The 27,343-nt window shown below is 49.5% G+C and overlaps 8 protein-coding genes across 8 annotated transcripts; 5 read left to right on the forward strand and 3 right to left on the reverse strand.

Moving 5' to 3' along the window:
- Nucleotides 1–1,684: 1,684 nt before the first annotated feature.
- On the forward strand, nt 1,685–3,561 carry BDP81DRAFT_464608 (uncharacterized protein; the record flags this gene model as incomplete). Its single annotated transcript, XM_060594167.1, has 5 exons — nt 1,685–1,709; nt 1,835–1,978; nt 2,052–2,518; nt 2,800–3,146; nt 3,225–3,561. The coding sequence occupies 5 exons, from the start codon at nt 1,685–1,687 to the stop codon at nt 3,559–3,561; spliced, it is 1,320 nt and encodes a 439-aa protein (XP_060440449.1).
- A 938-nt stretch (nt 3,562–4,499) lies between these two features.
- Nucleotides 4,500–5,514, forward strand: BDP81DRAFT_329781 (short-chain dehydrogenase; the record flags this gene model as incomplete). The annotated part of the gene is made up of 3 exons (XM_060585344.1): nt 4,500–4,563; nt 4,624–5,235; nt 5,297–5,514. The coding sequence occupies 3 exons, from the start codon at nt 4,500–4,502 to the stop codon at nt 5,512–5,514; spliced, it is 894 nt and encodes a 297-aa protein (XP_060440450.1).
- A 2,204-nt stretch (nt 5,515–7,718) lies between these two features.
- BDP81DRAFT_398541 (Metallo-dependent phosphatase-like protein) lies at nt 7,719–8,525 on the forward strand (the record flags this gene model as incomplete). The annotated part of the gene is made up of 1 exon (XM_060588474.1): nt 7,719–8,525. One exon carries the CDS (start codon nt 7,719–7,721, stop codon nt 8,523–8,525), a length of 807 nt encoding a protein of 268 aa, XP_060440451.1.
- A 2,438-nt stretch (nt 8,526–10,963) lies between these two features.
- On the forward strand, nt 10,964–13,003 carry BDP81DRAFT_109515 (general substrate transporter). The gene is made up of 4 exons (XM_060581455.1): nt 10,964–11,087; nt 11,140–12,018; nt 12,077–12,374; nt 12,427–13,003. Exons 1-4 carry the CDS (start codon nt 11,071–11,073, stop codon nt 12,880–12,882), a joined length of 1,650 nt encoding a protein of 549 aa, XP_060440452.1. The 5' UTR covers nt 10,964–11,070; the 3' UTR covers nt 12,883–13,003.
- A 120-nt stretch (nt 13,004–13,123) lies between these two features.
- BDP81DRAFT_464612 (acetyltransferase) lies at nt 13,124–13,888 on the reverse strand (the record flags this gene model as incomplete). Its single annotated transcript, XM_060594168.1, has 1 exon — nt 13,124–13,888. The coding sequence occupies one exon, from the start codon at nt 13,886–13,888 to the stop codon at nt 13,124–13,126; it is 765 nt and encodes a 254-aa protein (XP_060440453.1).
- Nucleotides 13,889–14,712: 824 nt separating this feature from the next.
- BDP81DRAFT_398544 (uncharacterized protein) lies at nt 14,713–15,120 on the reverse strand (the record flags this gene model as incomplete). The annotated part of the gene is made up of 2 exons (XM_060588475.1): nt 14,713–14,885; nt 14,955–15,120. 2 exons carry the CDS (start codon nt 15,118–15,120, stop codon nt 14,713–14,715), a joined length of 339 nt encoding a protein of 112 aa, XP_060440454.1.
- Nucleotides 15,121–16,669: 1,549 nt separating this feature from the next.
- On the reverse strand, nt 16,670–17,731 carry BDP81DRAFT_501218 (BIG4 precursor; the record flags this gene model as incomplete). The annotated part of the gene is made up of 1 exon (XM_060595531.1): nt 16,670–17,731. One exon carries the CDS (start codon nt 17,729–17,731, stop codon nt 16,670–16,672), a length of 1,062 nt encoding a protein of 353 aa, XP_060440455.1.
- A 7,297-nt stretch (nt 17,732–25,028) lies between these two features.
- On the forward strand, nt 25,029–27,128 carry BDP81DRAFT_357463 (pectin lyase). Its single transcript, XM_060586337.1, has 2 exons — nt 25,029–25,808; nt 25,867–27,128. Exons 1-2 carry the CDS (start codon nt 25,263–25,265, stop codon nt 26,683–26,685), a joined length of 1,365 nt encoding a protein of 454 aa, XP_060440456.1. The 5' UTR covers nt 25,029–25,262; the 3' UTR covers nt 26,686–27,128.
- Nucleotides 27,129–27,343: the final 215 nt, after the last annotated feature.

Here is a 27,343-nt window from a genome sequence, read left to right on the forward strand (position 1 = left end):
TATCTTGACAAATGTTACCCCTCTCTCTGCTTGGAGACAATTATGCAGGTCAACGGCGAAGATGCTATTTACGGTGTTGTCGAAGTCCACAAAAAGAAAGTAATCCGTGCATCAGAACGAATCGGTTGGGTAGAATGGAGCTCGTACGATTACAACATGCAGTTGGTCGTCAAGGAAACGCATGGTGCGGTTGGTTGTTGCCATCCTGTTGGGCACGTCTTGTAGGGTATTCCCGACCCGTTTCCAGCTGGTGTGGCTCGACTTCTCCCCATGAAAATTGAATTCTTGGCGTATTGACGACAATGGCTAAGAGTGTTATGGTCTTTTAGGTTGATGCGACGTGTGAAAAAAAGCTGCAAGCGCGCGCAGTCATGGCTGGTGACTTGTTTTGATATGGATACCAAGAGTCGAGGCGTTAAATCTTACGCGGTGAGAATATAGCGAGTAGCCCAGGAACATGCCTTTTGGTCATACTAGCCCGACGCTGTTTAGTGTTTTGGCAAAATGGAACGCAGGCTTGAGCAGAAAAGACTACAATCGTTGCTGAACAGGTTGATCGCCACGATTGTGGCAGGCAAAGTGAACGAGGTCGTTGGAGTTCAATGAAGGGTAAGTCAACGTGGACTGGGAGGCTCGCATGAGCAATTATGAGCGTCCGCGATAATCAATAGATGATGATCAGGAGAAGAACGATCAACCTTGGAACCACAATAGCACCACCAGAGTTTAGGTTCAGGACAGGTCGCTGATGCGAGTACTGTAGTTCTGCACCAAATGTACCGTTTCGATGAACTCAACTTGATTCCATAAACGGAGTTGTTGATAACAGCCTTTCGAATGGCAATATTTGAACACTAGTAACGATTGAAGACCAAGCAGATTTTATTCAAATTTACATGTAGGCAAAAAACAACAGAACTTACGACACGAACGAAGAACACTTCAAAGAAGTTCAGACGATCGGGGCCTGCTAGATGATGGTCCAAGCAGGTTCCTTCGTCAGTCATGCGCGTGCCATGCAATAAAGTCTGGGACGCGAGGTATCCTGAGCATGAAGAAGAAGAAACTGGAAGATTAGCCGGGGGACAAGGAGTATTTCGAGGCAGCTCGTTGGCGAAACTCCGCTGGGATAATTATGTGATCGCGTCAATCTGAAGTTAAGCTTTCAGCAGAACCCGTCCGAAGTTGTAGACTAGTGGGGCTACCCCGATCCATCATCTCAATGTCATGCTGTTTGAGTTCAGCTAAGCTGTCGGATTGACAGATGCAAGACTGGCAATCCCTAATTCGAGACTCACTGCAATAGCGTATACGATTCAGCTCACCCAATCACAATTATCCGCTCGAATTAGACTATTCCTCAGAGAAAGGATTTGGCTGTTGATGGCCCGCTCCCGACGCGCTCCACAACGGCCTCGGGAAACCCTGGGTGGCCTATTATATACAGATACAGCATTAAAATACCGAGAATCGGGGGCGACTAACGTTCCGAGCCGTCGGCCATGCAGGCCGGAATGGTAACGCCGTCAATATTGAGCCCCACTCAACTTGCCCCGTCTCTTGGCCGTGTAAGCCGTCACTGGGCCGTCAAGATATTATTGTCAAGACTAGGAACGAGTAATTACTCCATTGGAGAAGTATATAAGCTGAAGTTCTTAGTCTTAGAGATCTCAATTATACCAGCATGATTGTTTCGTTTCAGCGATTGTGTCAATAAATTCTTCTCTTACAAGCACGCCGCACTAGCCATGACTCACTCTCATTGCCCAAGAAAACAAGTGCAGTTCTACACACGATGGTGTTCCAAAGCTAAAGCATAAAAGCATTTTCTTAGACGGCGTACTCCGATGGCCCTCTACAGGACTCAAGGTTCTCATCGTTGTTGGTGGTCCTGCCGGTCTACTGACCGCTCTTGAATGCTGGAAAAAAGGACATGATGTTGAAGTTGTGGAGAAGAACAGCAAAAACTCAACAATTGGTGAGCTTCATTTCCAAGAACAAAAAGACTGAAGATTCGGAGGCATTTGAGACAAGCTGATACTTGGGCATAGGTGATGTGATTTTCATCGGCTCATCTGCCCTCGCAACTTTCAAGGACTACCCGAGCATGCTTGAAGAGTACCATCGCCAGTCGTGGGATGCATTCTGTTCATACCGAAGACTCGACGGTGAAGAAGTTTGTCCTCCTCAAGAGTTCGAGTACAACAGAGACGATGTTCAGCCCCACGTTGCCTGGCCCCTGAGAATCAGGACCATGGTGAGCCGACCGGGCATGTCCATCATGTTCTACGAGCAGTGCATGCGCCTAGGCATCCCAGTCAAGTTCGGCGTAAACGTCGTAGATTACGTTGAGAATGCAGCCGAAGGAACTGCTACTGCTGTTACTGCTGATGGCCAGGAACTGACGGCTGACATTGTGGTTGCTGCTGATGGTCTTGGCACCAAGTCTCACAAAGTGGTCATGGGAGAAGCTATCAGGGCTGTTCCTACAGATTTGTCATTTGCCGCATCTTCTATCGTCTTGACCCGGTGAAGAACAAGAATCTCTATGAAAAGCTGATCAAGACCACAAGACCTGATCTCCACACTCACTCCGGGTAAGTTCCTTGCGGACGATTGAACAATTCTTCAGTGTGCTGACTTATGACTTCCAAGTGACGATTTCCATTGTATCTTTATCACAGCTAATGACTCCATTGTCATCGCAATCACAATGCTGGTATGCCGCTTTTCCCGAACTGCAGTCGCGACTAATATTATTTTCTGCACAGAGGAATTGACTAACAATTACCATGATAGGATGATGGAACCGTATCAGAATCTTGGGCCGAAACCATCACTGGTGATGAATTTGTCAGCAAGCTGCCAGTGACCGAAGGATGGGACCCCTTGATTTTGGAAGGCATTCGCAACATCCCCGAGAACAGCATCGTCAAATGGCAGCTCTGCTGGCGTGATCCTCAGCCCAAGTGGACATCGCCTGAGGGTCGGATTCTCCAACTTGGTGACAGCGCGCACGCTTTCATTCCGTCGTCGATATCCGGTGCATCCACAGCGCTCGAAGATGCTCAATCTTTGGCTGAATGCTTAAGGCTTGCCGGTAAGAAAGACGCTAACATCGGGACTAAGGTTCACGAACTGTTACGGTACGTTCCCAGGTTCCCATGCATACGGCCTTGTTATGCCTTGAACCAAGCTGACTGAGGTGTGATTGACTCTTTTAGCATTCGACGCGCTTCTACCCTCCAGCGTCTTGGGTTCGCTAATCGACGAGAGATGCACCGTAAGGGTGGATTTGAGGAGGTGATGAAATCCGCAGCAAAGGGTGGCCCCATGGGGCTTGGTAAATGGATATGGACTCACGACCCGGCGAAGTACGCCACCGATAAATTTGCCGAAGGCCGCAGTCATCTGGAGAATGGTACTCCCTTTGAGCATACTAACCTTCCAAAGGGGTTCAAATGGGAACCTAATTGGACCATGCAAGGGGAGATTGAGATTGAGAAGCAGGGAATTCACACCCCTGACCTGAAGATGAATGGTGACTGGAGCATTTACTAGACTTAGACAACGTCCTATATAGTCGAACCGTTTCGGACTCATAGACCAAGGTACATAGATTGAGGCTGAGAATCAATAGAGTTTGTTTTCGTTCACAAAATACATCACGTTGACCCTGTCTCAATTTGTTTCGACCCAAAGCTCTATGAAGCCACAGTATCGCAACCACCATGTCATGTGCCCTTCTTCAAGTCAGGGAATTGTTCCTTGGTCCTCTGGCCATACTCCTTGCAGGCTTTGCCGGCTATTGTGCAGCAGGGATAGTGCCGTAGGTGCCGCTGGCAGCCAACGACACTACAGGCTTAAAAGGGGAGATCTCCAGTCAGCCTGGCGACTTGAGATAGTGTGATACGGAGAGCTCAGATATACTGGGGCTACAGGTAAGGTATCGTCATGGAATAATCAAGATCATAAGTTGAGGAGGAGCGCCGCCTGACCCCAGTCAGACCTGATTTGTAAATCGATTCGATCTGTAAACTAGCTTGGATTTGTAAACCCATCTCATTTGTAACCTGATCTGACTGGCGATAATCACCGTCATCTTTTCTCAAATCCTGCCGGTCGCTGTCGGGATTTGGAGCCGTCGCTTACAAGTTGCCTCATTAAAACAACAATCGGAGCTCTTACTTGTGACGACTTTGCGAGGTAAAGTGGGTCTCATCACCGAGGAGCATAATTGGTCGAGGATGTTAATTGAGACGCTGCCTGTTGATCCTTTGTCCATGAAGTTCAAGCTGCAACCTAGCACAAGGCACGGATGTGGCTGCACGAGGTGCTAACACCTTGAACGCCACGTCTGTTGTCCGGACATTGGCGCGGGGGCTGAAGTATATATGATGGAGAAGTCCGATAACACCACGGGGAACATTTCCCGACCTTCTTAATCGAAATCTACCCTCTCTTACAAGGACTGCACTAGAAGAAGACGTTGCGCAACCATGGATTCGAACGCGATTTTCAGAGTTGACGGCATCGTCGCCGTGATCACCGGGGGTGGGACAGGTATGCAATCTCCGTCAACAATTCGATGAGCATCAGACCAATGCTGAAACCACCTTCTAGGTATTGGTCTCACGATGGCGAGAGCCTTGATCTCTCAGGGTGCCGCCAAGGTCTACATCCTTGGACGCCGTCTCGAGGTGCTCGAGGCCGCAGCCAAAGAGCACCCTAATCTGATCCCCCACAAGTGCGATGTCACTTCAAAGGAAGACCTCCAATCCATTGTCGACCGTATCACCAATGAAGTCGGCTATGTCAACCTCGTCATTGCGAATTCAGGAATCCTTGGACCGTCAGTCCGCTTCAACCCGGCGCACTCCGTATCCGATCTGAAGAGGATTCTCTTCGATGAATTTTCCATGGAGGAAATGACGGAGGTTCTTCAGGTCAACATTACAGCTGCCTTCTTCACCATGTCGGCCTTCCTCGAACTCCTTGATGCTGGGAACAAGAATGCTCTCAAGGGCGGGTTCGGCAAGCCGGACCAGGAAGGCAGCGATGTCATCGCCATTCAGAGTCAAGTCATCTTCACGAGCAGTATCTCGGCTTTCAGTCGGCATTTCTCTTCGACCCCTCCGTATTTGGCCAGCAAGACTGCCATCATGCAGCTCACCAAGCAAGCCAGCAGCCAACTGGCTAGACACGGCATTCGTGTGAACGGAATTGCCCCGGGATGTAAGTACCACCGCTTTGATTCTGCGTCTCAAACCCACGTAGACTAAAATGTCATTTTCAGTATTTCCCTCAGAAATTGCCGCGGGACTTATTGGCGACCGCAAGCCAGAGACTGAATCTCCAGATGATACGAAGTTCATTCCGGCGCGGAGGTTTGGAGGCGATGAGGAGATGACTGGAGCTATTCTCTACCTTACCAGTCGTTCCGGCAGCTATTCGAATGGCTCGATCATGGTCATTGACGGTGGCCGATTGAGCGCCATGGCCAGTTCCTACTAGGAGTACTGTGTTAGATGGTGTCGGATAACTTCGGTCAGCGATTGGGGCACTCTATCACTCACGACTCTATGTCATATCATGATGGCAATGAATACATTTTCGATAGAAATGATCAAACCTCGAAGAACAAACGCGGGAATTTTGGGTTTCTTGCCATTTCAAGTGTACTTGATAAGTAGATCTGGACAACGGAGCTGCCGCAAGCCACATACATCATTTGCATTGACTGACGACCCATTGTCGAGCTTGCCAAGATGAAGAAGTTGGACATCCGGGTTCTGTGTCTACCCGGGCTTCCCGAGATCCTGAAATTACAGAGTATGGTCTTCAACTTTAAAGTACATGCAATGAGGGAACAATCAACGCGCTTACTTCTTTAACGTCCATTGCGTTGTGGTATTGACATCAAATAACCAACAACAAAGGCAGGTCCAATGAGTATCAACTGGAAACAAAACCAATGGCTGTCTGAGCGAGCAATACTATCTATGCAAAACGAAGAGGCTACAGACAAAGACTAGACCTCGGTCTCTGATATTTCACAAATATATTGTCTCGGACAATGTGCGCAATTGCCGCTGCTGGCTAGGAGATAATAATGAAGCCACTCGCCGACATCCAGAAGGAGATTCAAGCCCGCTATTCCTACACGCAACTTTTAGAAGTCCCTATTCTGCCTTTTCTTGCGATTATCTAAGGTAGATACTCCGCAAACACTCTTCGTCAAGTCTCGGACAGCATCAAACTCACATTCCTGTAGACAATGGACTGTCTACCGGCACCTAACGAAGTTGAAGACCAGAGCCATTACCGGTTCAACCGTGTACTACCTTTGTTCCGACTCTATTTCGGGGAAGAACTCGTGGATGAGTTTCGCCTCAAGCGCGAGGTAGACGAAAACGACGTCATGATACGAATGTTTAGAGCCGCTGGCGAGGGTCGACTCGACGGCTTGATGAAGAATGTTCTAAACAAACACGGTGCTGGTGATAAGTATCACGTTCCTGATTGGATGCGCAGAGCGGCGAAGAAGCTGCATAGACTAGCCGACGGCTCTTCATTCCGGAAATGGCAACGAAGTCGCCGGCGCAAGGCTGTAAATACAGTCGGGAGGCGCCTAGCAAAAGTTGAAATGTTCCGAATGACCTTTTTGAACAGTGAATGGGAAGCTGGCCTCAGAAGAGAACCCTTATTTTACCTTGGTGTATACCAGCATCCATACGACCTCCGTCAGGGCCGTCCGAGTGCAGCTTTCGACGCCGTCTTGGATGACCAGCTTCGCTGGGGCTTCCGTGCCAACTACCTCGTGGCAAACATTGCAAAGTTACGAAAACTTTGGCCGACAAACGCGAACTGCTTTATATTTTCGTTCCGAGACTGGAGGTGTATTGGTTCTCGCACCATGTACCTGACCCGTATGCAACAGTACCGGGTGCTGGCATCTTACATCCGAGCCACAACTATCTTTCCAAAGAGGCACATGGTAGCTGAGAGCAGGAGAGACGACGAAAATACAGGCCTTGCTTGTCGGGCTATGACGTATGTTGCGACTAGGATAATTGACGCCTGTATCCCAGAGAATGAGTGGCCAAATATGCTGTTGCAGATGCAGGCTCTTACAGATAGACTAGAGGAATCCCACAAGAACAGCAGGATCTGTGAAATTAGGGAGTTGTTGTCGAATTGAATTCCGACTTCATTTTCAAGACATTAGCTTGAAGTTAAAGCAGCCAATTGGAAGAGGTAGATCCCAAAGAAACTGAGAATTCAACTTCCTGTGGGTAGTGGACAAAACGTTTGACGGCGGCTAATAATATGTCGACACCTTTCCCGTCAGATGAGGATAAGAAGGATCATGTCCAGACCTCATGAGGGCTTCGTAACTTCTAATGAAACTGTATACGTGTATCTGTGACTCATATGGAAACCCAGTTTGGGTTTCTCGATACCAAGGTACTTGGAGCGTAGTTTTCTGACGTATGCTTTAGGCACCACAAGCAAGACCCGTAGAGGTAGATAACTTTGCTGGTTTCTCCAATGCTTTCAGTAATCAGTATGGATTAAGCACGTGCCAAGAACTTTTACTAGTATATATAAGGTAGCAAAGACGAAGGAGGCGGTTCAGAGCAACCACGGCAGTCATACCCCCGAGGTGACACATCACAAGACACAACAGTACTCACCATCGCCTCACATACCGCAAAATGGCCTCCTTCCAGATCTTGTCCGATTTACATCTCGAACACAACAACTACTCAGACTATCGCATCGTACCAGCAGCACCGTACCTTGCTTTGATAGGCGACATCGGATGTGTCAAGGATTCCGGCTACATTAGCTTTCTCAGAAACTTGCTGGACCAATTTCGCATTGTGTTCTGTGTCCTCGGAAATCACGAGCCTTATGGCTCCAACTGGGATAAGGCGTGGGAGACGCTGAAGAATTTCGAACAAGTAAATCGAAATGAACGCAAGAAGAACCCTCAAAGCCCCGTTGGCGAGTTTGTCTTTATGTATCAGGGAGAGTACCAAATACCCAACAGCAACATAACCGTGCTGGGATGCACACTATTCTCCGACGTTCCATCATCGAAGATGACACCAGTCAGCAATGGCCTGAATGACTTCCGCGAAATCGATGGCTGGACTGTCGAAGAACATTGCCAACTATACAAGGAAGATCTGAAGTGGTTGAATGACAGGGTAAACTCCGTGCCAACCGATTCTGATCGCAGGATTGTCATCTTCACGCATCACAGTCCCACCGAAGACACCCGTGCTGTCAAGCCATGTCACGCTCAAAGCGACGTCAAACCTGGTTTCCAAACGGACTTGCGAGGCGAAGCCTGTTGGAAGAGCCCCAGGGTCAAGCTCTGGGTGTTCGGTCATACACACTACAACTGCGATTTCGTGGACGATACAACAGGAAAGCGAGTATATACGAACCAGAAGGGCTACTCGCAAGATCACTCTCCGGGGTTCAGAGAAGGAGACGTGGTTCACATAGACTGAGGTGCGAAATTGAGTCTTCGGTCTCGTGCTTCAGGCCGTAGGAAAGGGGTCCCCTAAGCTTGCGAGCCAGTAGCATGTCTAGACGAAATTTTCTTCTCCTCTGGCCATATACAGCCTACCATTCGTACCCGGACCCTGGCCGCCCTGAAAACGAAAAGTTCATTCGCTTACTACTTGAGCAGCGTACTTTTCTCAGGGGACTCAAGTGGAACGCAGGTCTGATTCTCAACTCCGCGCAGTGGCGAGCTTTCCGAATCGTCCCGAGTCCGTATTCAGTGGAGAGCATGGTCGGTCAGGCTTCAGCTGCTCGACACTCGTTCTAGAAGAGCCCATGATCGAGCTCACCGACTCGGTGGTACCACGACCCTCTTTTATCCCTTCCTCCCCAAACTCAGGAGTGCGGAGGATTTCGGATGCTCTCCGGTGAGACTGAAGTGCGGGTGAACAGGAGACCGGGAATAGTACCAGCATCGAAAAGTTTGAGACGGTCATCTGAAGGTGCAAAACATGGAGAAAGGGGCATAACTCTGGGGGCGGTTGGGGAATCAGTCGCAGCGATTGAGCAATGGATGGAAAAAACTCGAAATAGATGGCAGCAGACGTGTGAAAATCCAAGAAAGCCAAGACATAGCTCTCCATTTTATCATGTCTCTTTTCCCCATCAAAGACATTCGAGTCGGTCCGTTGAATACAGCGAGAGTCTTGGACGATTCCCACTCGCAATCGGACCGTTACACTCCACATTCCACCCCGAAACTGCGGAGAACGGGGAACGCAATTTGGGGCCCCGACGCTCCGCGCATGGCGGTCAAGTTCCCCGGCTGCCCCGATGGGAGGCTCTCGGAAGTATAGCTACATGACAGATGTCCCGACTCCCATGGGGGTTCCAGGAAGATGGGCGGAGAAGCATAATGGAAGCTTTAAAATGAATTGTGATTTTGTGAAGCTATCGAACGAGAAGGACGCTGGAACCTGTGCGACGATGTACAGAAGGCCTTGAGAAAAATGGTGATACGGAAACAGTAGAGCTAATCAGTGGACGCGATGCAAACTGTTAGATCAAAGTCACAAACACTTCCCCCTCACAAATAACAACTCACATCCGCGTGAGAACTTTAGAAGCTAGATACTTTCAAGTGCTCAACGGTGAATGACAGACTTTTTAGTAGCACGCAGTCAGAGCTCGAGAAGCGTAGGAGGGCACTGGACCACGAGGATGCATTGGCATACCGCAGGGATGGCATTGACTCGCGTTGGTCTGCCCAGGTCAAAAAAACACAACTTCGCCAACTGCCAGCATTCGCCCAGCCAGCGGACTTGGAAGTTCGCGGCCAACTTAGGTAGAACGCGTTGCACTCACAGTCTAGGCACGTCGCATTATGTCTCGGAGCCCGCAAGTGACCCGGCTGCGTTGTACGGCGCGATAGACTTCTCGACAAGCAGAAACAGGTCGGACGCGCCGCTGTCTAACTCGCACGTGAGGGTCTGGGGATCGTCATTACTTTTTATTCCTGGTGTTCACTTCTAAGACGTTGCGTTGTGCAAACTCGGCCCCACGTTGCCGTGTTCCGCCTTCGCATATTGCATGGTTTAGAAGGGCATTGAGCAGACTTTGACATCCGTTTAGGCACAAGAATCACCAGTCTGGCACAGTTTCCAGGGAGACTCGGTCGCGCGTTGAGAGCTTGGCCTCCCACCGTGGACTCACCTTGGCAGCATAAGCCGGTGTCTTGGCTTCACAAATCGATTTCGTATGCCAATGTCCGCGTACCCCTGCCTCGCTGTCGGCAATGACGGGGGCCAAGCAGCCGATCTGAAGCCTCACCCTCAAGTCTCCCAACCATTGTCGACGGAGTGAGCCCCATGAACAGGTGCTTTTTCCCTGTCCTGCGTGTCTATTGTCCGACCTGAAGTTGTCAGCTCTCTGGCACTGCAAGCTCTGTAGCTCGCACGACTCGCTCACACCAATTCCCGCCTTGATGGAATGCGCGGCGCCCTTCCAACCCCGGATTCTCGATGCATGGGGCTTCCGGCCGTCGGTCGCGTGGGTGGCGCCTTTCCTGTCTCCCCCAGATGATGGCGTGGGATGAAAGTGGACTGCGCCCATGTATGGATACAACAAGTACTTCCCAAGTTCTTCCCACACCTTCTATCAAGCCTTAATCAACCTTGCTTGTCTGCGCCCCAGTATGGAGAAAGGATAGGACCGAGTCGGCCTCTGGGGCAACGTCATAGCATCGTTTCCAATCATTGTAGTCGGTCAGCCGACTCAGGTTCGTCCACATCTGCGAAGTGGCAGGCAGGATGCGGCTGCAGTATAAAGCCACCATGGTGCATACTCAAGAGACATGAGCAGCACTTCCCAAGCTCCCTTGTTTCTTCACTACGAGCTTGAAACGACCCTTCCTCTTATCTCCGCAACTCCTTCACTGGACTATTAGGACATCTGCATGAGTCCTTGAGCGAAGAGCTCCTGCTCTCTCACGGACTACTCCGCAACCCACCAATCTTAAGAGATCCATAGCGTCCAAGAGCTTTTGAAATCATGGGTTTGGGCAAGAAGTAAGAATCAACTACTACGGTTCCTTCTCACAGTAACTGATTCCCTGGTTAGGTCCATCCGCATCAATGGCGCCGACTGCGGCATCGAGTCGCTTTTGCTCGGTGTTATCACCAGCATAGGAGGCTTTCTTTTCGGTTACGACACCGGCCAAATCTCATCTATGCTTCTTTTCACGGACTTCAAGAGACGCTTCGCCACCGGCGCACCAGACGCCGATGGTATTCCACAATGGGTGCCCATCACCCAGTCCCTCATGGTCTCGCTCATGAGTATCGGTACTCTCATCGGTGCGCTCTCAGGTGCCTACACAGCCGACTGGTGGGGTCGACGAAGGAGCTTGAGTTTCGGTGTCGGTGTCTTCATCATTGGAAACATCATTCAGATCTCAGCCATGAACTCTTGGATTCACATGATGATGGGTCGATTCGTCGCTGGTCTGGGAGTTGGCAACCTATCTATTGGTGTTCCCATGTTCCAGTCTGAGTGCTCTCCCCGCGAGATTCGTGGCGCTGTCGTCGCTTCATACCAGCTTCTCATCACCTTCGGTATCCTCATTTCCAACTTGATCAACTTCGGCGTTCGCAACATCCAAGAGTCCGACGCTTCATGGCGCATCGTTATCGGTCTTGGTATTGGCTTTTCTCTGCCTTTGGGCTTGGGGATCCTCGTCGTCCCCGAATCTCCTCGATGGCTCGCAGGTCGTCAGGACTGGGAAGGCGCTCGCATGTCCATGGCGCGTCTCCGAGGCCTTAAGGACGATCCGCACAACGAGACCGTCGAAAAAGATCTGCAGGAAATGTTCAAGGTCATTGAAGAAGAATCTAAGACGGGCTACGGTACTTGGCTCGAGTGTTTCACTGGATCCTCTGGAATCCCCAAGACTGTCTACAGAACTATCCTGGGTATCTGCATTCACTTCCTGCAGCAGTGGTACGTCGCGGCACCTAACTTTCCAACATATGAGAACAGCATCTAATATCTATCATAGGACTGGTATCAACTACTTCTTCTACTACGGAGCACAGATCTTCGAGTCGGCCGGTATCGATGATCCCATCATGGTTCAGCTTATTCTCGGTGCCGTCAACGTTGTGTGCACATTCTATGGTCTCTATGCTGTTGAAAGATACGGTAGACGTTGGCCCATGTTCATCGGTGCTCTGTGGCAGTTTGCCTGGCTTACAATCTTCGCCTCCGTCGGCACTGCCCTTCCTCCCGAAACCAGCGCAACCAGCGGCATCGTCATGATCGTCTCGGCTTGCATGTTTATTGCTTCTTTCGCTAGCGTAAGCTTGCCCCTGTCAACTTGGACGATTCTTCTTACTAACTATGATATAGACCTGGGGACCTATGGCATGGTGCGTCATTGGAGAGACCTTCCCTCTCCGAACCAGAGCTAAGCAGGCATCTCTCGCAACCGCCGGCAACTGGTTGGGTAATTTCCTCATCTCATTCCTTACGCCCTTTGCTACCAACGGTATCTCATTCGCATACGGTTTCGTCTTTGCTGGCTGTAACTTGGCCGCCGCTTTCCTCGTATGGTTCTTCCTCTACGAGACGAAGATGCTGTCCCTCGAGAACGTCGACAGGATGTACAGCGACCCAAGTGTCAAGCCCTACTCTTCCACCAAGTGGGTGCCGCCAGGTTACATCACTCGAAAGGACAAAGACGAGTCTGCTTTCCAGAGAGCGTCGGTCCACACCGACAACAGCAACCCGAAAGAAAAGTCAGGCGACGAGAGGCCTTTCTCTGAGCATCATACTAAGCAGGAAACTACATCCAACGCTGTTTGATTACTTGTAGTTCTATAGTCTTTTGAGCATAAAGTCTCTGTAGTAATAACATTGCACACATTTGAGAGTGCGAACTCATAGAAGTTTACATTCGTCGTATTTGATACATACATGTAAACATGTATTAATCCGACCTGGAATGCCCTCTGTTCAAGACCTTAACAGTAATTCATCGTAGCGAAAAGTATCAATCGAGCTATGACCAGGAACCTGGACTGCTTCCCTGTGCTATTTTGAGGGGTTACTGGCCGTCCCCCGTTCTCATAAAGATATTTGAAGGCCTGTCCCGGTGCGCGAACTGCTCTTCAACGTCATACTCGATCTCCGGGCCTTCTTGCTTGAACCCCAGCTTGGCGTACACGTGTCTACCCATACTTGACGCCTCGAGAAGCAGCTCAAGTCCGCCACGTCGCTGTGCCTCATCGAGACCCCACTGAACCAGTTTCTTGGCGATGCCCTTACCCTGGAACTTGGGATCCACGCCGCACATGTCCAGCACGAAAACTGCCGGCTCGGCCGCCGTCGCCTTCTCTGCGATAACCTCCTTGCGTCGCTTGTGGAGTGATCCCATACAAGCAGCGGCGTATCGCTGCTCGGCTTCGTTTCCCGGGAAGATGGACTCAAGGCCGAGCTCCTTTATCGAGTCTTTCGGGGGTTGGTCGCCGTGACCTTCAACGACGGACTGCTGTGCCCAAGTGGCCATGCCGACGATTCTGCGCTGGTCGGCATTCTCGGGATCCGGAACGGTGGCCTTGAGGAATACAACGTTGGGCTCGCCCTTGTTGTTCTTGTTGACAGTGTTGAAGCGCTGAGCCATGCGGCCGGCCCCACGAGCCACACCTTCGGGTGTATCCCAGCCGGGGTTCATGGACAGATAGACACCATCGCGGGCTTGGTGGCCGAACGCGTCGCGGACGACCTTGGTGACTTGAGTGAGGTCTTCGGGCTGCGAGATGACTTCGATGCGCACATCAGAGTTCTGCCCCGCGTCGGTGGTGCTTGCCATAGTTGCTGCGGGGTAATCGGGGCTGCAGACTTCGAATGGCGGGGTAAATGTGCTAAAGTCTGGGTTCTGTGGGCTTTGAGATGGTCTTGCTACACAAGTTTCCAATGAGTCTCAAGCTGGGTTGACAGTCTGCGATATCTGCAAAGAACGAAGCAAAGTGGACAAAGTGTCTTCACTGAAAAGGATACCAACGTTGCCAAGTTCTTCCTTTCTAGCACGAGAGACGGACAGCCGGAGTTGAACCTGAGCGCATGAATCATCCAATGCCACAGAGTTGGCATGGCCCACTAGACTCCGCATCTCGTAGGCGAACCCCCGATTTTAGTCGTCAACTCCATGTTCTCACTAGTGCCGGAGCTGACTTAACTCTTATCAATTGCAATGGTGGATCCATCCTAGGAGAATGCAACGTTAGATGACAACTTGAGCTCTGATGAGCTGTCAGTAACTGAGATAAGTAAGAACTAGGTCTAAGTCAAAAACGCAGTCTGTTCCAATCACAAAGTGGTAGACAGTGTCTAATGCAGATATGAAATCCTAAATGAGGCTTGAAGTGCCCATAATGTTTAGGCTCTGTAAAGTTTCGTCTTCAACAAACTGTTTGAGCAAGGACGAATTCTTCCATGAAGCATAGATAGCTTCAAATTGAGCATTGGAACAACTGTTGTTTTTAATATTCAAGATGCCTTGCATTAATCAGTCGTCATGTAGTTTTCTCTCAAGGCCATGCACCCAGCGCTATCGGTAACACCAACTTCAAAGCAGGTTCACTCTTCTCCAATTGATTACATCCCTCTTTCCAGAAAGTTATGACAGTGCACTGACTAGCAGCCGAAAACTTGGGCAGTGCAAACATTGATACCAGCAGCACCAGCGCCAGGTGCAGCCATGTACTCGCACTTTGTCGCAAAGGTCCATGAGCCGTGAGGAGCAGAGTACTCAACAACATCGTCACGGAAGCGCATGTATGCTGAGTATCCAGACCGACAGTTCAGACCTGATGATGTAGTCATAATTAGCTATTGTTGTAACGTCATCAAGTCAGAGCTCGATAGAGTCAACTCACGCCAGCCATTAGCGTCGCCGTATCCATTGACGCTGCAAACTTTTTGACCATTGTCTGTGAGGGTGATGGTGGCATATTGGAAGTTGTTGATGCTCGCGACGAAATCGACGCAGGCTAGTGCAAAGCCAGCGAAAGATGCGAGGACGACGTTCTTCAGGGAGACCATTTTGAATGGAGTGATGATTGTTGCTTAAACTTAAAGATCGATGAGTTAATGAGTGAGGAGATGCGAGCTGAATGAGAAAATTTCTATGATTGTGAGAATTGCACGCGAGAATTATGATACTTATACTTGTCCTTGACTCCTTCCTCGATATCGTCGAGGTTGAAGTATCAGCAAAACTTCAGCAATGACAGCCTAAATGGCAGCCTAGTCGGAATTGCCCCATAGTCATTTCAATCGTGACAGGCCTATAACAGTTTTCACATTTTGAGGCCTTGACCGCTGCGATGTGAAGCATTGGCGGCTTACTTGCCAAGACAAAAGTCTAGTTGCCTGCCTCGCCAAGTTAGACAACACCCAGGCTCTAATCCCCATGGGGATTGACGTCGCAGGGGGGGGGGGCATCTACCCTTTCAGAATCTAAGGTTACCTTGCAAGAGAACTGTTGTCCCGATTGGTTGTGATCATGGTTGAGCAAGGACTATAACATACTCTCGTGAGCCCGAATGACAGCTAGCTACTGACTCGCTCCCCAGCGGTTAGCCACGATGGATGTTGATTCCTTCGCTGAAAATCTCGCATTCAGTAGCTTGCTGAGCTGAAAATCAAAGAGAATGAAAAGCTCTTAACCATGCAGTTGAAGCTGACGTGAGATTCTCTGCTTGGTTATAATAAACGAACTTTCTTTTCTAGTAATGTAACTGTTGGATTCACAGGTGGAAAAGGAAAATACTCGAGTATCGTGGGTAGCAACGATCACCGACTGTAGTGGTGATATTGCTTGTTCTTGTTGTTCTTCAGTGGAAGTCTAACCAGGTGCCAGCGGCGGCAGGAAGTCTGGGGTATACCACCCTCGTGTGGCTGAGCCACACGGACCACCGTGGCTGGAACGGACCGCGGCAGCAACCTCCTGCTGCCTAATGTAGGCCTATTCCAACAGTAACACTATGGAAATCGGTCATCGTTGGATTCGAAGATTGCAGTTTCGCGCGCTTATCTACTCGCATTGTGAATGAACACTTCGGTGGAAGTCGTTCGGCTGCAGCACAATGACTCTGCGACACTAAGCAAAGTGAAACATTCTACGGCCTATCCTTAGTAATCATCGTTAAGCGCCAGATCCATTGTACCTTCTGAGAATATTTCTGCCCAAGCAATTGATCAACTCATGTGTTGAGTCCTTGATGGTGTAGGCACCCCACAACCCGAACTAGAAGTCCCTCTGGAGCATCCCTGCTGCCTTCCCTGCCATGTTAAAGTTAATTGCAATTTCTACGCCGAATGGAGCGTCACCTTAATCTTACTTCACTTGCAGATTGCTAGAGCTCCAATAGGGCTTTTTGATTTTCCTGTATCTCACTTTCCTCTGATCATACCCAGAAGATGACCTATGATAGAGTGTAAGTGAATGAATTACTAGCTCACAGGACCCAAGATTCAATATTGGTTGCTAAAACGTGAAGCTTCATTCGAGAAATCTAAACAAACAATCTACGAGGCTAAACAAAGACAAGGAAATCTTCCAATAAAGCACAGAATCAAGTGTCCAAAATCAAGCAGAGCCGACGGCAAATTCCTTGACGACCTTGCACTCCGGGGCTGCTCCATTGACAGCATACTCGCAGCGCTCGCCCTTCAGGGTAGAAGCCAAACTCCTCTTCTGCTCCATGCGGGCAAAGTGTCGGGAGCGCTTAGCGGGAACGTTCTTAGGAGAAACGTCAGTGAAGGCTTGCTTGGCAGCGTCCCAAATCTTGTTGTCGGAGGTGATGAAGGGAGCACCGGCAAACTTGGTCAGCGACTCTTCCTTGCCGTTGAAGAAGCCAGAAAGCTCCTCAAGGAAGGGAACAGTATCGATGGTCTGGTTCTTGCCGGAAAGAGAGCGCTTGCCGTAGGACTCCTTGCAGCTGTTGCGGTTGGCGATCTGTCCCACATTGTCGGTTATGTACTTGCAAGCCTGCTCGAAGGTGGTCTTGGCCAGTGTGTCGTTCTTTCCCTTGTTGAAAATGCCAGCGAGGTTCTCCATATCGAGGTGCAGGGACTGGATGGGCTTGTTGGTGCCGTCAGGTTGACCGTCGAGCCAGATGCAGCGCTGGCGAACACCGTTAAGGACGGCACCCCAGTTCCACTCACGGCCGCACTGGAATCCCAAGTCACCAACGGGGATGAAGACCTCATCACGTCTCGCCTGGGTATCGCTGCCCTTGAGAATGATGTTGGAGACGCAGATAGCATTGCCACCGGGCTGGATGTCGAGAGACTTGAGGTTGAAGCCATTGTTGGTCTTGAAGCTCTGAATAGGCGCCTCGGCGTTCTTGAGACCCTTGAACAGCTCCAGGTCACCATTGTTGCGGCACTGATCCTCGGGCTTGTCACTGTTTCCCTCAAAGACACCAAATATCTGGGTGTTGGAGAAGTCGGACAGGATGATGGAAGGAGGGTTGCCCGCAGCATCTTGGTTGTCTCCAATTTCCGTGCGGATGGTGTAGAAGTCAACCTCCTTGGGCTTCGTGTTGATCGCCGACATGATGCCAATGCCCGATGAGACGAGTCCCCAAAAGGTGGCAACATTGCCCATGGCGACGCCGAGGGTTGCAACTGCTCCGATAGCGGCCATCTTGTTTCAAAAGATTGGTGGTAAGTGAAAGTGGTAGGAAAGTTCCTAAGTGAGTGACTAAAAAGCAAGAAAAAAGAAGGAAGTACAACTCGTTGTTGTGATAGAAGACTGATCTGTGTGATGTGATGATGAGAAGGACAACATTTTTCGAGGAAAATGAAGAACTTTTTATAATACCATGATACCGCTATTGTTTGTTTGTTTTTGTTTTATATTTAACGCCATGGCGGCAAGGGCGCAGCCGCCCTTGCGGCAGACCTCCCGGAGGGTATGTGGCGTGGAGGGTCGCAGGCTCTAGCTATATACTATATAGTACACGCCGTATCCTGACGTCCTCCAAGTCTTTGATACCGCTAGACTTGCTGCTATACCAAGTTCGACCATCTTGATCACTACTCAATATTCAATTTGATGATGGCAAACTGTCACCTCGCTTAGCCTCTTGATTGAATCCATATTACGCCTGGCCAAGTAAGGCCAGCCTCTCCCATGAGAGTCGGCGCCGAGCGGACTCTTTGGCAGTACAAAGGCCGAATGCCCGATGCTATTCTCAGCTGCCAAGTCCGGATTCGATGCATCGTGAAGTGAATTAACAAGGTTATTGTGGACATTCTTAGCATACATGTTAAGTAGACTGTAGAACCCAATTCTTTACCTCTGAAACCGGCCAGGCGGGACGAGGATCGACACCGGCAATGCTTGACAACCACGATTCATGCACACCCGGAAAAGCTCTCCGAGAACATTCAGAAGGCAATCTAGTTGACAATGTCACCGGCGAAGTGAATCGTCTGAGTGTTCAACCATTACTATGACTCTTGAAATCCACTGGACTCGAGACTTTGCCTTCTCCCAATTGAAGCTCTTGAAGTCGATGACTTACTCAGAGTATGAACACGCTCTCAGCTGCATTAGAATCAAGCGGAGATGCGGAGCAGCGTCAGTGCAAAAATAGAGTTCCTCTAGCTCACGCAGCATGTGCCCCTTATTGTAACCAGGAAGGCCTCGAAGCGGCCTTGTGACCGTTTCCCTGCTTAATATGGGGGAGAAGGGCTCTAGACCCCATTTCCCCATGATAACTGGGCTGATGCTAAGCCCTATCACGAACTTTTAGACTCGGTGGCGCATCAAGGAACAGCCCGCACTATGCGGACTGGACTTCTCCGCCGGCGGCGGGCTGCTAACTTAGTAGACACCAATAATTGACTTGTCAAAGCTATGTGTCGTACCCAAGGCATTTGTTAACGCATAAAGGAGCCCGAAGTCCTCGTAACCCCTTGAATATGTCGCCTTGGCAAGCCACGATCCGGATGAACTCAACAACTTGACTCGTTCGGAGGCCGAGAACTTGGCTATTCTGACAGGACAAACACCTTTCGGTGGCCCCGTGATATGTCATAAACGTCTTGGGAAATTCTGATATTGATGAAATCTACCAGGTTGAATGCAACTCATTGAACGCATTTGCCTGGCTATCGGCACAAGAGCGTTTGTATGCTCACGTACTCGTGGAGCCGGCCTGAGGGAGCGCGTAGAGAAATGCTGCCCACAGCAATGAGCTTTACCGCCGATCTGTAAACATCCAAGTAACGTGCAGTTTTCTTCCGAGATCTTCACTAACGCCATGTGTGAGGAAGCGCAACGGAGAAAAGGCCACCCTTACATTCCGAGGCCCCATTCTGTGCTATGGCCGATAACCGATTGGCTGCTCCTGTTTCACCAACATGGGGGCGATGAGGACCACCCTTGTTGAAGGTTTCAGCCTCTAGACGAACAATAAGCCATCGAGTGGTCCTGTCTAACACTGCCACACTTCACGATGGGCCGACAGGCATTCCCGTTCCATGGGAATGGGAAACAGCGGGCCGCATGGATCCAAGTTTAGTGTCGTCGTCCTCAGCTCGTGCTCATAAGCTTGGAGACTAAGACAGAAAGCTTTGCCCAGCCTTAAGAGGATGATTCACCCAGCTTGTGGCGCGCTACATGTGGCGTCTGTCTATAACTATGGTACAAGTGCAGGAAGTATGCTGGTGCAGATCACGAGACGGCGTTGGACGAGATGTGCGTCGATATTGATGAGCTTAGTCTAGTGCCATTTAAGTCTACTTTACGTTGACCGCGGTATTGTAAAAGTGTGTTTGCCTGCGCCAAGACACAGAGGGTGAATACTCCTCGAGATGACAATATCGTTTTAAAGTCAGGTCGCTCTTGGGGATAATATTAATGTAGGATTTCTGGATTCACCAAGTCAACGCGAAACAGGGGAGGCACAGCAAGTAACAACGTTCCAAAGTTTCTGCCTCAGTGCAACATTGACAAATGGTCTCGGGCACCTGTGGCAAAGTCTTTCTTTGTTGTTGGCTAATCGGACTTGTGGTGAAAATTACAAGCTTCGAGCGTCCCGGAGAGAATTTGTCAAAGGACCGGCGACTTTCTTGAACTTTGCTCGATAGCAAAAGAGATTCAATACCGCATCTACTCACGGCCCCTAAAGTACGTACATGTAGGCAAGATATCACTATGAACTCTATTATCACATATAATGACATTCATGTCGCGGTACTAGAGTATAGGAGCGTTGGGCCATGACGTCGCCGATCCCCCAGCACCCTCCTGATTAGACACACATGATCTTCGTCCTTGAAATCTGAAGAAGCATCCAGAAAGCACCATCGTACGGCATCTTCGGGAGCCATACTCCGCGCTTTGGGGTAACTACCTATCATACTCACCATATACATTCTAGTGATAAGGAGCAATCAGATGTTTAGATGAGCATATACGCATCCTGTCTAGGAAGTCACTGAGTCTCTAAATCCAGATGAGAATCAGGAACATCTCCAGCTAAGACAGCTGCAATTTCAAGCATTGAAGCTGTAGTGGTCATAATTCTCAGTACGATAGTCATCAACCTCACGGTAAAGGCGTGGTGTCCTCAGAAGGCTCTTCCACTTGCCTTCCGATGCCCTTTTTCAGGCTACATTTATTGTTGGGAATTGCCTCCATTCCACCCGGAAACTTGAAGTTACAATTTATATTGATGACATCTATCCATTCTGGACCTGAAGGATATAGCCCACGCCAGTCAAGCGAGCAGCCAAGTATCAATCTTCACATATTACGCTTGGCCAAAGTGGCTCATCTGAGACTACATTCGATGAGAAATGGCCATCACGGCTTCCCACCTTGATGTTGTCATAACTGAGAGTCTTGCATTGCATATTCGATCAATCAATACATGAAATAAATCAAGGTCTCAGCGAGGGAGAGATCTGGAAATTTAATTTTGGAGAGAAGTTCGTGAATGTTCAGACAAGCGTTTGTAGCGAGTTCGGATAGGAGACGCTGAGTGCAACAATTCCGCTTTTGCCCGGTATTTACTGATGTGGTAGGTTGTAGATGACTCAATGCTAAGTCTGTTCGGCCGAGCGGCGTCTTGTCGAAGATGTACAAAACTCGCCTGACAGGCTTGGAATAGGTAGACCGCAGATAAGAGATGACGTCCAGGAACTTTTTGGGCAACAAGAAAAGTCTTTGGGAGTCCTAAAATGAGACACCGGTCTTCAGTATCTCAAATCCTGTTATTCTGCTCTATCGTTCACCACTTTGTATTTTCTTAATTCTTAGTAAACCGCCTTGATTTTGGTGTCGTTTACATCTTGTGTTGATGACCGAAGCATCGGAAGCTGTCAACATTGTTCACTAAGAATAGTAACTTAGTACCGCAATCAGCTCTTGAACGATGCTTTCTTAAAGAAGTTTGTAACTTTGAGAGGCTACATCCTACCTTGATTCCAGCATCGAAGAATTTCTAATCGAGCACATGGGCCCATATTAAATGCTGCGAAACCACAATTCCGACAAGATTAATTGTGCTCCGCCACAATGGGCAATTGTGAAATGCTTCTGTTGTGTGAATCTAGTGATCTTGTTCGCCCTGCTTGAGATCTTTCGATGGCCGCCCGAGACATTATCAACGACATGAGGCAAAGACGGCCTTCATTAGAGGCCATATGAATAGTGCAGGAAATTCCACCCCTTATGTTATTCTTTTGAACACCTACTTCAACTTCGGCAGGTATTTCCCATCACTTTCCATCATCCACATATTTCGCGGGGTGGCTCCTTTCAATAAGGGTGTCATATTACAATGTTCAGAACCGAGCCGCTGGCAACACGTCATGATGCTTAGATCTACATTCCAAAAGGCAGTAACTTTCTAAGCGTTTCTTAAATCACAGAATTACATTGCTTTTGTCGGATTGGAAGTCCAATTCGGCCGCGAGTAGGGGCAGAGCATGGGCCACCTCGAGGGGGTACACTTAGACCTCGACTACCCACCCAAGCTCCGGTTGGAATCTCCCTTTTACTCCTTACGCAGAATCAATCAATACAGAGAGATATTGATACTTCGTCACCCCCAGGACCCTACGGTTCGAACCAACATCACTGTGATAGGGATACCAACAGCTTTAGCCCATTTTTATCCCCACCTAATTCATGCACTCAAAATGTACCTAAGGGGGAGTGGGTGTCCCTGGAACAGTGCGAGCGCAGTTATGCCATTAGGGGCATTATAACCCTTCCGGGATTTTATTTCGATAGGCTGGCTACCTCAAGTCTACTAGATTTTAGGGATATATATATATTTTAATAGGTTTTAACGCTTTAAAATAGCCTTTTTAATACTTTATTTTTATAAACTTTTATTAGCCTAGTGTTACGAGCAGGACAAGGCAACCAACTGTGGCACAAAGCAAAAGCTTCGATAATGTGTTACGGCCAGCTAGTCGTAGTGAGGTATGTTTGCAGAAGTTGAGGCTGCGGAACTGGTAACAGTATTCGTAGTCGGGGATAGCTTCAGGGAAGCTATGTCTGTAAGTCGTAAGGTAAGGGAAGGCTTCGATGATCAATCATAGTCTTATCAAAGAGGTTCTCAAGAAAGATAGCTGAAAGCGATCATAAGATCTGATACGAAGTTAATTGCTGAAGAGCTATGGAAGTCTGTCCTAGAGTCCAGCTCAAGTCCATCCTTATATACAAGTCCTGGTCCTGAACATATCCTTTGTCAATGATCAGTCCTTCTGATCGGGTGAGCGCTTATTGTTCCTGTATGAGCGCTCATTACTTGGCATGATGATGATGATGATGTATTTAACGTCTGGTATTACTTGGCATGAGCGCTCATGGTCCCACCATGGTTGCTCGTGTCTTATCTTATCATCACGTGACTTGTACCATAGTTCTTCCGTTCCGTGAGGGCGTGCCCTAGTGTCCCTTGTCTCCTGCATATATGGTGTGTTGTAACCGCCGCGAGCCTGCGGGGCAGGCCCTGTTCTTGGTCATGCATGTTGGGTCGTAACATAATGATGACTGCGCATCATTTTCCCTTGTTCTGCAATATAGCTACGCGCCCACAGTGACAAGTTGCGGCGGGCGTAACAGTAGATATGTCTATTGTTCAATTTTCGGCATCGATGCCTAGTAATTGCCTACGTGTACCTTCAAAGTCACAAAGGCTACTAGTACCTAGCGATGAAACATAGAGGCTCAAATTGAGGGCAAATTGGTCTTCACATGTGCATGTTGAGAAATATCATCTACAATGCAAAAGCTTCAATTGCTTCTGATTCCGGTAGTAGATGGATTTGGAAAACGGTCTGCGCGTGAGAGGCTGTTCCAATTTCGCCTTACGTACTCGCACGATGTATTTTCGTACTGTCAAGGTTCTTATGACTCTGCTCAAATCACATCATTCTCAACGCGACAAAAGCTAAAGATCAATTCATCTCCGAACCTAAGGATCGCTTAAAACGCAAGTTTGCATGCAGAGGTTGACTTGAGACATGACTGAAGAAGTTCGAATGGCTGCAAACATACCCTCTTCATAGCTTTAATGTCGATGAAGGAGGCGCGCCAACATAGGCGCGGCTGCAAATCTGTCTCAGCGCTCATGCCCAGACCCTCAGGAAGATGTACCAAGTAAGTAGGTAACGAAAGCAACTGCCCGTCGGGGCTTGACCTAGGTAATTGGAATACCCTGCATGCTTCTGTTGGCCACTCGGGTATTCACATATAACATGTACGCGGCATTGCGGGATTTATATTTCTGACTTAGTAAGGTAGTCACACTGGTAATGTATTTGCTACATGTACCTAGCAGCAACGCAGACGATCCCATTGGCAAACTTCAGCGCGCAGAAATGGTGCAAGTCATGTTATTTACAGTGCAGGAAAGATCTGCAAATTTTCGGACATATCCCGTCTCCCCGTCTACGCTACTCCTTGCTTCAGCGCTCCTGTCTGATGGGCTAGCTCCGACGTTGGATCTTGCCCCATTCCTTGATCAAAAAGCACGTCAATCGCCTACTAACGAACAAGTATCCGTACTTGACAACGAGCATAGACTGCAATGTGGTGTTGGTGTGTGGTCCACTAAGGCCATGGCTAGCGGAGTACGTTAAGACGAAGAGTTCTAAGTTGCGATGGGGATGATTGAGAGTGGCTTGTTAGCAAAAAGCCATTGAAATTAAGTCTGTCAGAAACGTCGACTACACAAATGTCTCGTTACATGTAGTGGGAAAATTTTTTAAATACTACCGTGTACACGTTCATATCGGCTTTTCAGCCTGGCGAGTCTTGATGAAGACGCCGCCGTGGGCTACTGGGAGCATAGAGTCTCCTCAATCACGAAGAGAACCGAATCCGAGCAGCACCCCTGTCGAACCCCCAGTTTACGGATACAGTGGCTCTTGTCACCGGCCCCTCTAACCTCAATGCCCTTCCACAGCGGCCATCCCATTGGCTTGATACGGCATCAAATGATTACTTGACTTGCTAAGATAATCGCGATGTGAAAACCTGCATTCGCAAGCTTCTGCGGTGCGAGCCGGGTCCCAGAAGGTTCACGCATCGGGGATAAGAGTCGCGCGGGTTGGTTGAAATCACGAATGACTTGCCCAAGTAGAACATATGCATATCCCCTGACAGGAAAGTTCCATAGTTACTTACACATTAGGCATATGGGGCCGTGGAGGAGACGTCACTACTCTCAATCGAGCAGACTTTGTGTCCTGTTCAGCATTCAGGGGGGCGCAGAGGGCGCATGCACCACAGCAAGACTGTTATCAACCAATCAAAGGGATCTTGAAAGAGCAAGTTACACCTATTCGATCTGTCAGTTAAATTAAAGTGACAGGCGTAGTTTGTTCCAGGTAGAAACACTGCTCCTCTTTGCAAGCCTACCGGCTTTACCGTATTCGCGTATGGCGAATGGCTGACATCGACGCTTATCAGAGGCTGCGTCCTTCCACAGGTTCGATGAGACTCAGTTTTTCTCAATCCATTCTCTCTTGCTGTTGAGTTGTTTCTGCTCAAGTCTCTCTTTTACATTTTGGTCTTGAATTGCCTTGTTCAATCAAGTCTGTCCATTCGTTGAGTTGCGAACTCATTGTTTACATTCTTTTCTCCTCTTTATACCATTTACCTCTTTCGGCTAAACTCCGCGGATTCCGCGCTTCTTACAGACACAATGAAGTCGGCTTCAACCATCTTGGCGGTCTTGGCGGCCGTTGTCAATTTGACTTCCGCTCAGACCGTGACCGGAAAGGCGGAGGGCTTCGCGACCGGAGTTACCGGCGGTGGAAGCCTTGCCGCCGTCACGCCCAAGGACATCGACGAGCTGACAAAGTACCTCACCGACGACGAGCCCCGTGTCATTGCTCTTTCTCAGGAGTACGACTTTACCAAGTCCGAGGGCACGGAGACCGGCACGGCATGCGCCAACTGGGGCACCGGCGCCGCTTGCCAGAGAATTATACTGGACGACTGCGGCAGCGCCACCAAGGAGACGGACACTTGGTACAAGGCCGCCCGTACGCCTATCGACGTCGGGTCCAACAAGACCATCATCGGTGTCGGTAACAAGGGCGTCATCAAGGGTAAGGGCTTGAGGATGCAGGGCAGCAACGTCATTATCCAGAACATTGAGATTACCGACTTGAACCACAAGTACGTCTGGGGAGGTGACGCTCTGTCTTTCGCCGGCGCCGACCTTGTCTGGGTCGACCACGTCACGGTAAGTAAAGTTCTGCCATAATTTAAGTATTTGTAACTCGAAGCTGACTTGAAGAAAGACTACCCGCCCCGGTCGCCAGCACTATGTCTTCGGCTTCACCCCTAGCAAGCGCATCACCCTGTCCAACAACTTCATCAACGGAAACTCTACCTACTCCACTGGCTGCGATGGATACCACTACTGGACTTTCGAGATGGTTGGCGAGGATGACCAGATCACCATGAAGAACAACTACGTGTACATGACTGCCGGCCGTGGTCCCGCCCTCAGTGGCGCCACCCTGCTTCACGCCGTCAACAACGTCTGGGAGGACACCAAGGGACACGCGATCGAGGGTGGCGACGCCAAGGCTCGCGGTATCTTCGAGGGCAACGCGTTCATCAACGTCAAGCAGCTCGTTTCTGACTACCAGGGCAAGCTCTTCACCGCCCCCGACGCGACCACCGCCGCTCAGTGCAAGACCGCGCTCGGCAGAGCCTGCGAACTCAACGTCTTCGAGGACACCACCGACGAGTTCAAATACACCGACACCTCCTTCTTCAGCGAGTTCGATGGCTTTTCCATCGCCAGTGCCACAGCCGGCAGCAAGATTAAGACCACTGTCCCCAGCAACGCCGGCATGGGCAAGCTGAGCGCTTCCTCCTCTTCCTCTGATACCACAGCTGAGGCTGCTGATGAGACCACCGATACCGTTGTGGCTACCCCCTCCGCTGCCCCTGCAGCTTCCACCTCTGCTGCGCCCAAGGCGTCCGAGGCTGCGACTTCCGGATCCGTCGCACTCTACGGCCAGTGCGGCGGCCAGGGCTACTCCGGTGCCACTACCTGCGCCTCTGGCAAGTGCCAGCTTGTCAACGACTGGTACTCTCAGTGTATCTAAGTCGAGGGAATGAAGCCAACTACAAACGGCAGAAGCAAGAAAGGAGAGAGGTGTGCACATGATCACGGGTAACGGCGTCATGTTGCGGTACCCACCCTTTTGTAATATTATTTCGGATTCATCGGATTCATCGGATCCATGCATGTATACTTTCCCTCTGTAAATACATTATGGCCTGGGGCTATGTGGAAAATGTCAGCGTTTTGCATCAAATGTCTCCTACAGGCGAATACTTTCCTAATTCGATCAGAATACTGTGACGAAACCACTGTTCATGCAAGGATCATGAATCTTTAGAGCTCGTATCACTAGCTCATATGGTTTGATATCTACCTGAGGTAGTGGGTTGGGTAAGTAAGGTACCTAAGATAAGTCAACGGCGGCGGACAATATCCGTAGTTTGCCATGGGATGAACACTTAACATAGCCCAATTACCAAAGCCTTTCATGTTCCGATTTCCCGGGACAAAAGCTTCAATTGTGGGCGATTTAAAGCAGTGGCAGAATTACTCGTCAATTCGTGGGTTTCACTACCTTTTGTTCCCACTTTCGCTCTCGCTTTCGCTCCTTGCTGTGGCTTAGGCCACGCCTAGTTCTCTAGTTCATCTAAGTCTTGAGTCGTGAACACGATCATCGCACATCTCAGCCTTACGGCAGT

This window comes from Colletotrichum phormii, assembly GCF_030913505.1.
Source record: "Colletotrichum phormii strain CBS 102054 chromosome Unknown BDP81scaffold_24, whole genome shotgun sequence".
NCBI lineage: Eukaryota > Fungi > Ascomycota > Sordariomycetes > Glomerellales > Glomerellaceae > Colletotrichum > Colletotrichum phormii.

What these genes read in the sequence shown, in the direction of transcription:
- BDP81DRAFT_109515 (XM_060581455.1), top strand. An exon ending in ATTCACTTCCTGCAGCAGTG is followed by an intron (nt 12,019 to 12,076) that starts GTACGTCGCGGC and finishes TATCTATCATAG; the next exon opens with GACTGGTATCAACTACTTCT. An exon ending in TTATTGCTTCTTTCGCTAGC is followed by an intron (nt 12,375 to 12,426) that starts GTAAGCTTGCCC and finishes ACTATGATATAG; the next exon opens with ACCTGGGGACCTATGGCATG.
- BDP81DRAFT_357463 (XM_060586337.1), top strand. Translation starts at nt 25,263, where the DNA reads ATGAAGTCGGCTTCAACCATCTTGGCGGTCTTGGCGGCCGTTGTCAAT. An exon ending in TCTGGGTCGACCACGTCACG is followed by an intron (nt 25,809 to 25,866) that starts GTAAGTAAAGTT and finishes ACTTGAAGAAAG; the next exon opens with ACTACCCGCCCCGGTCGCCA.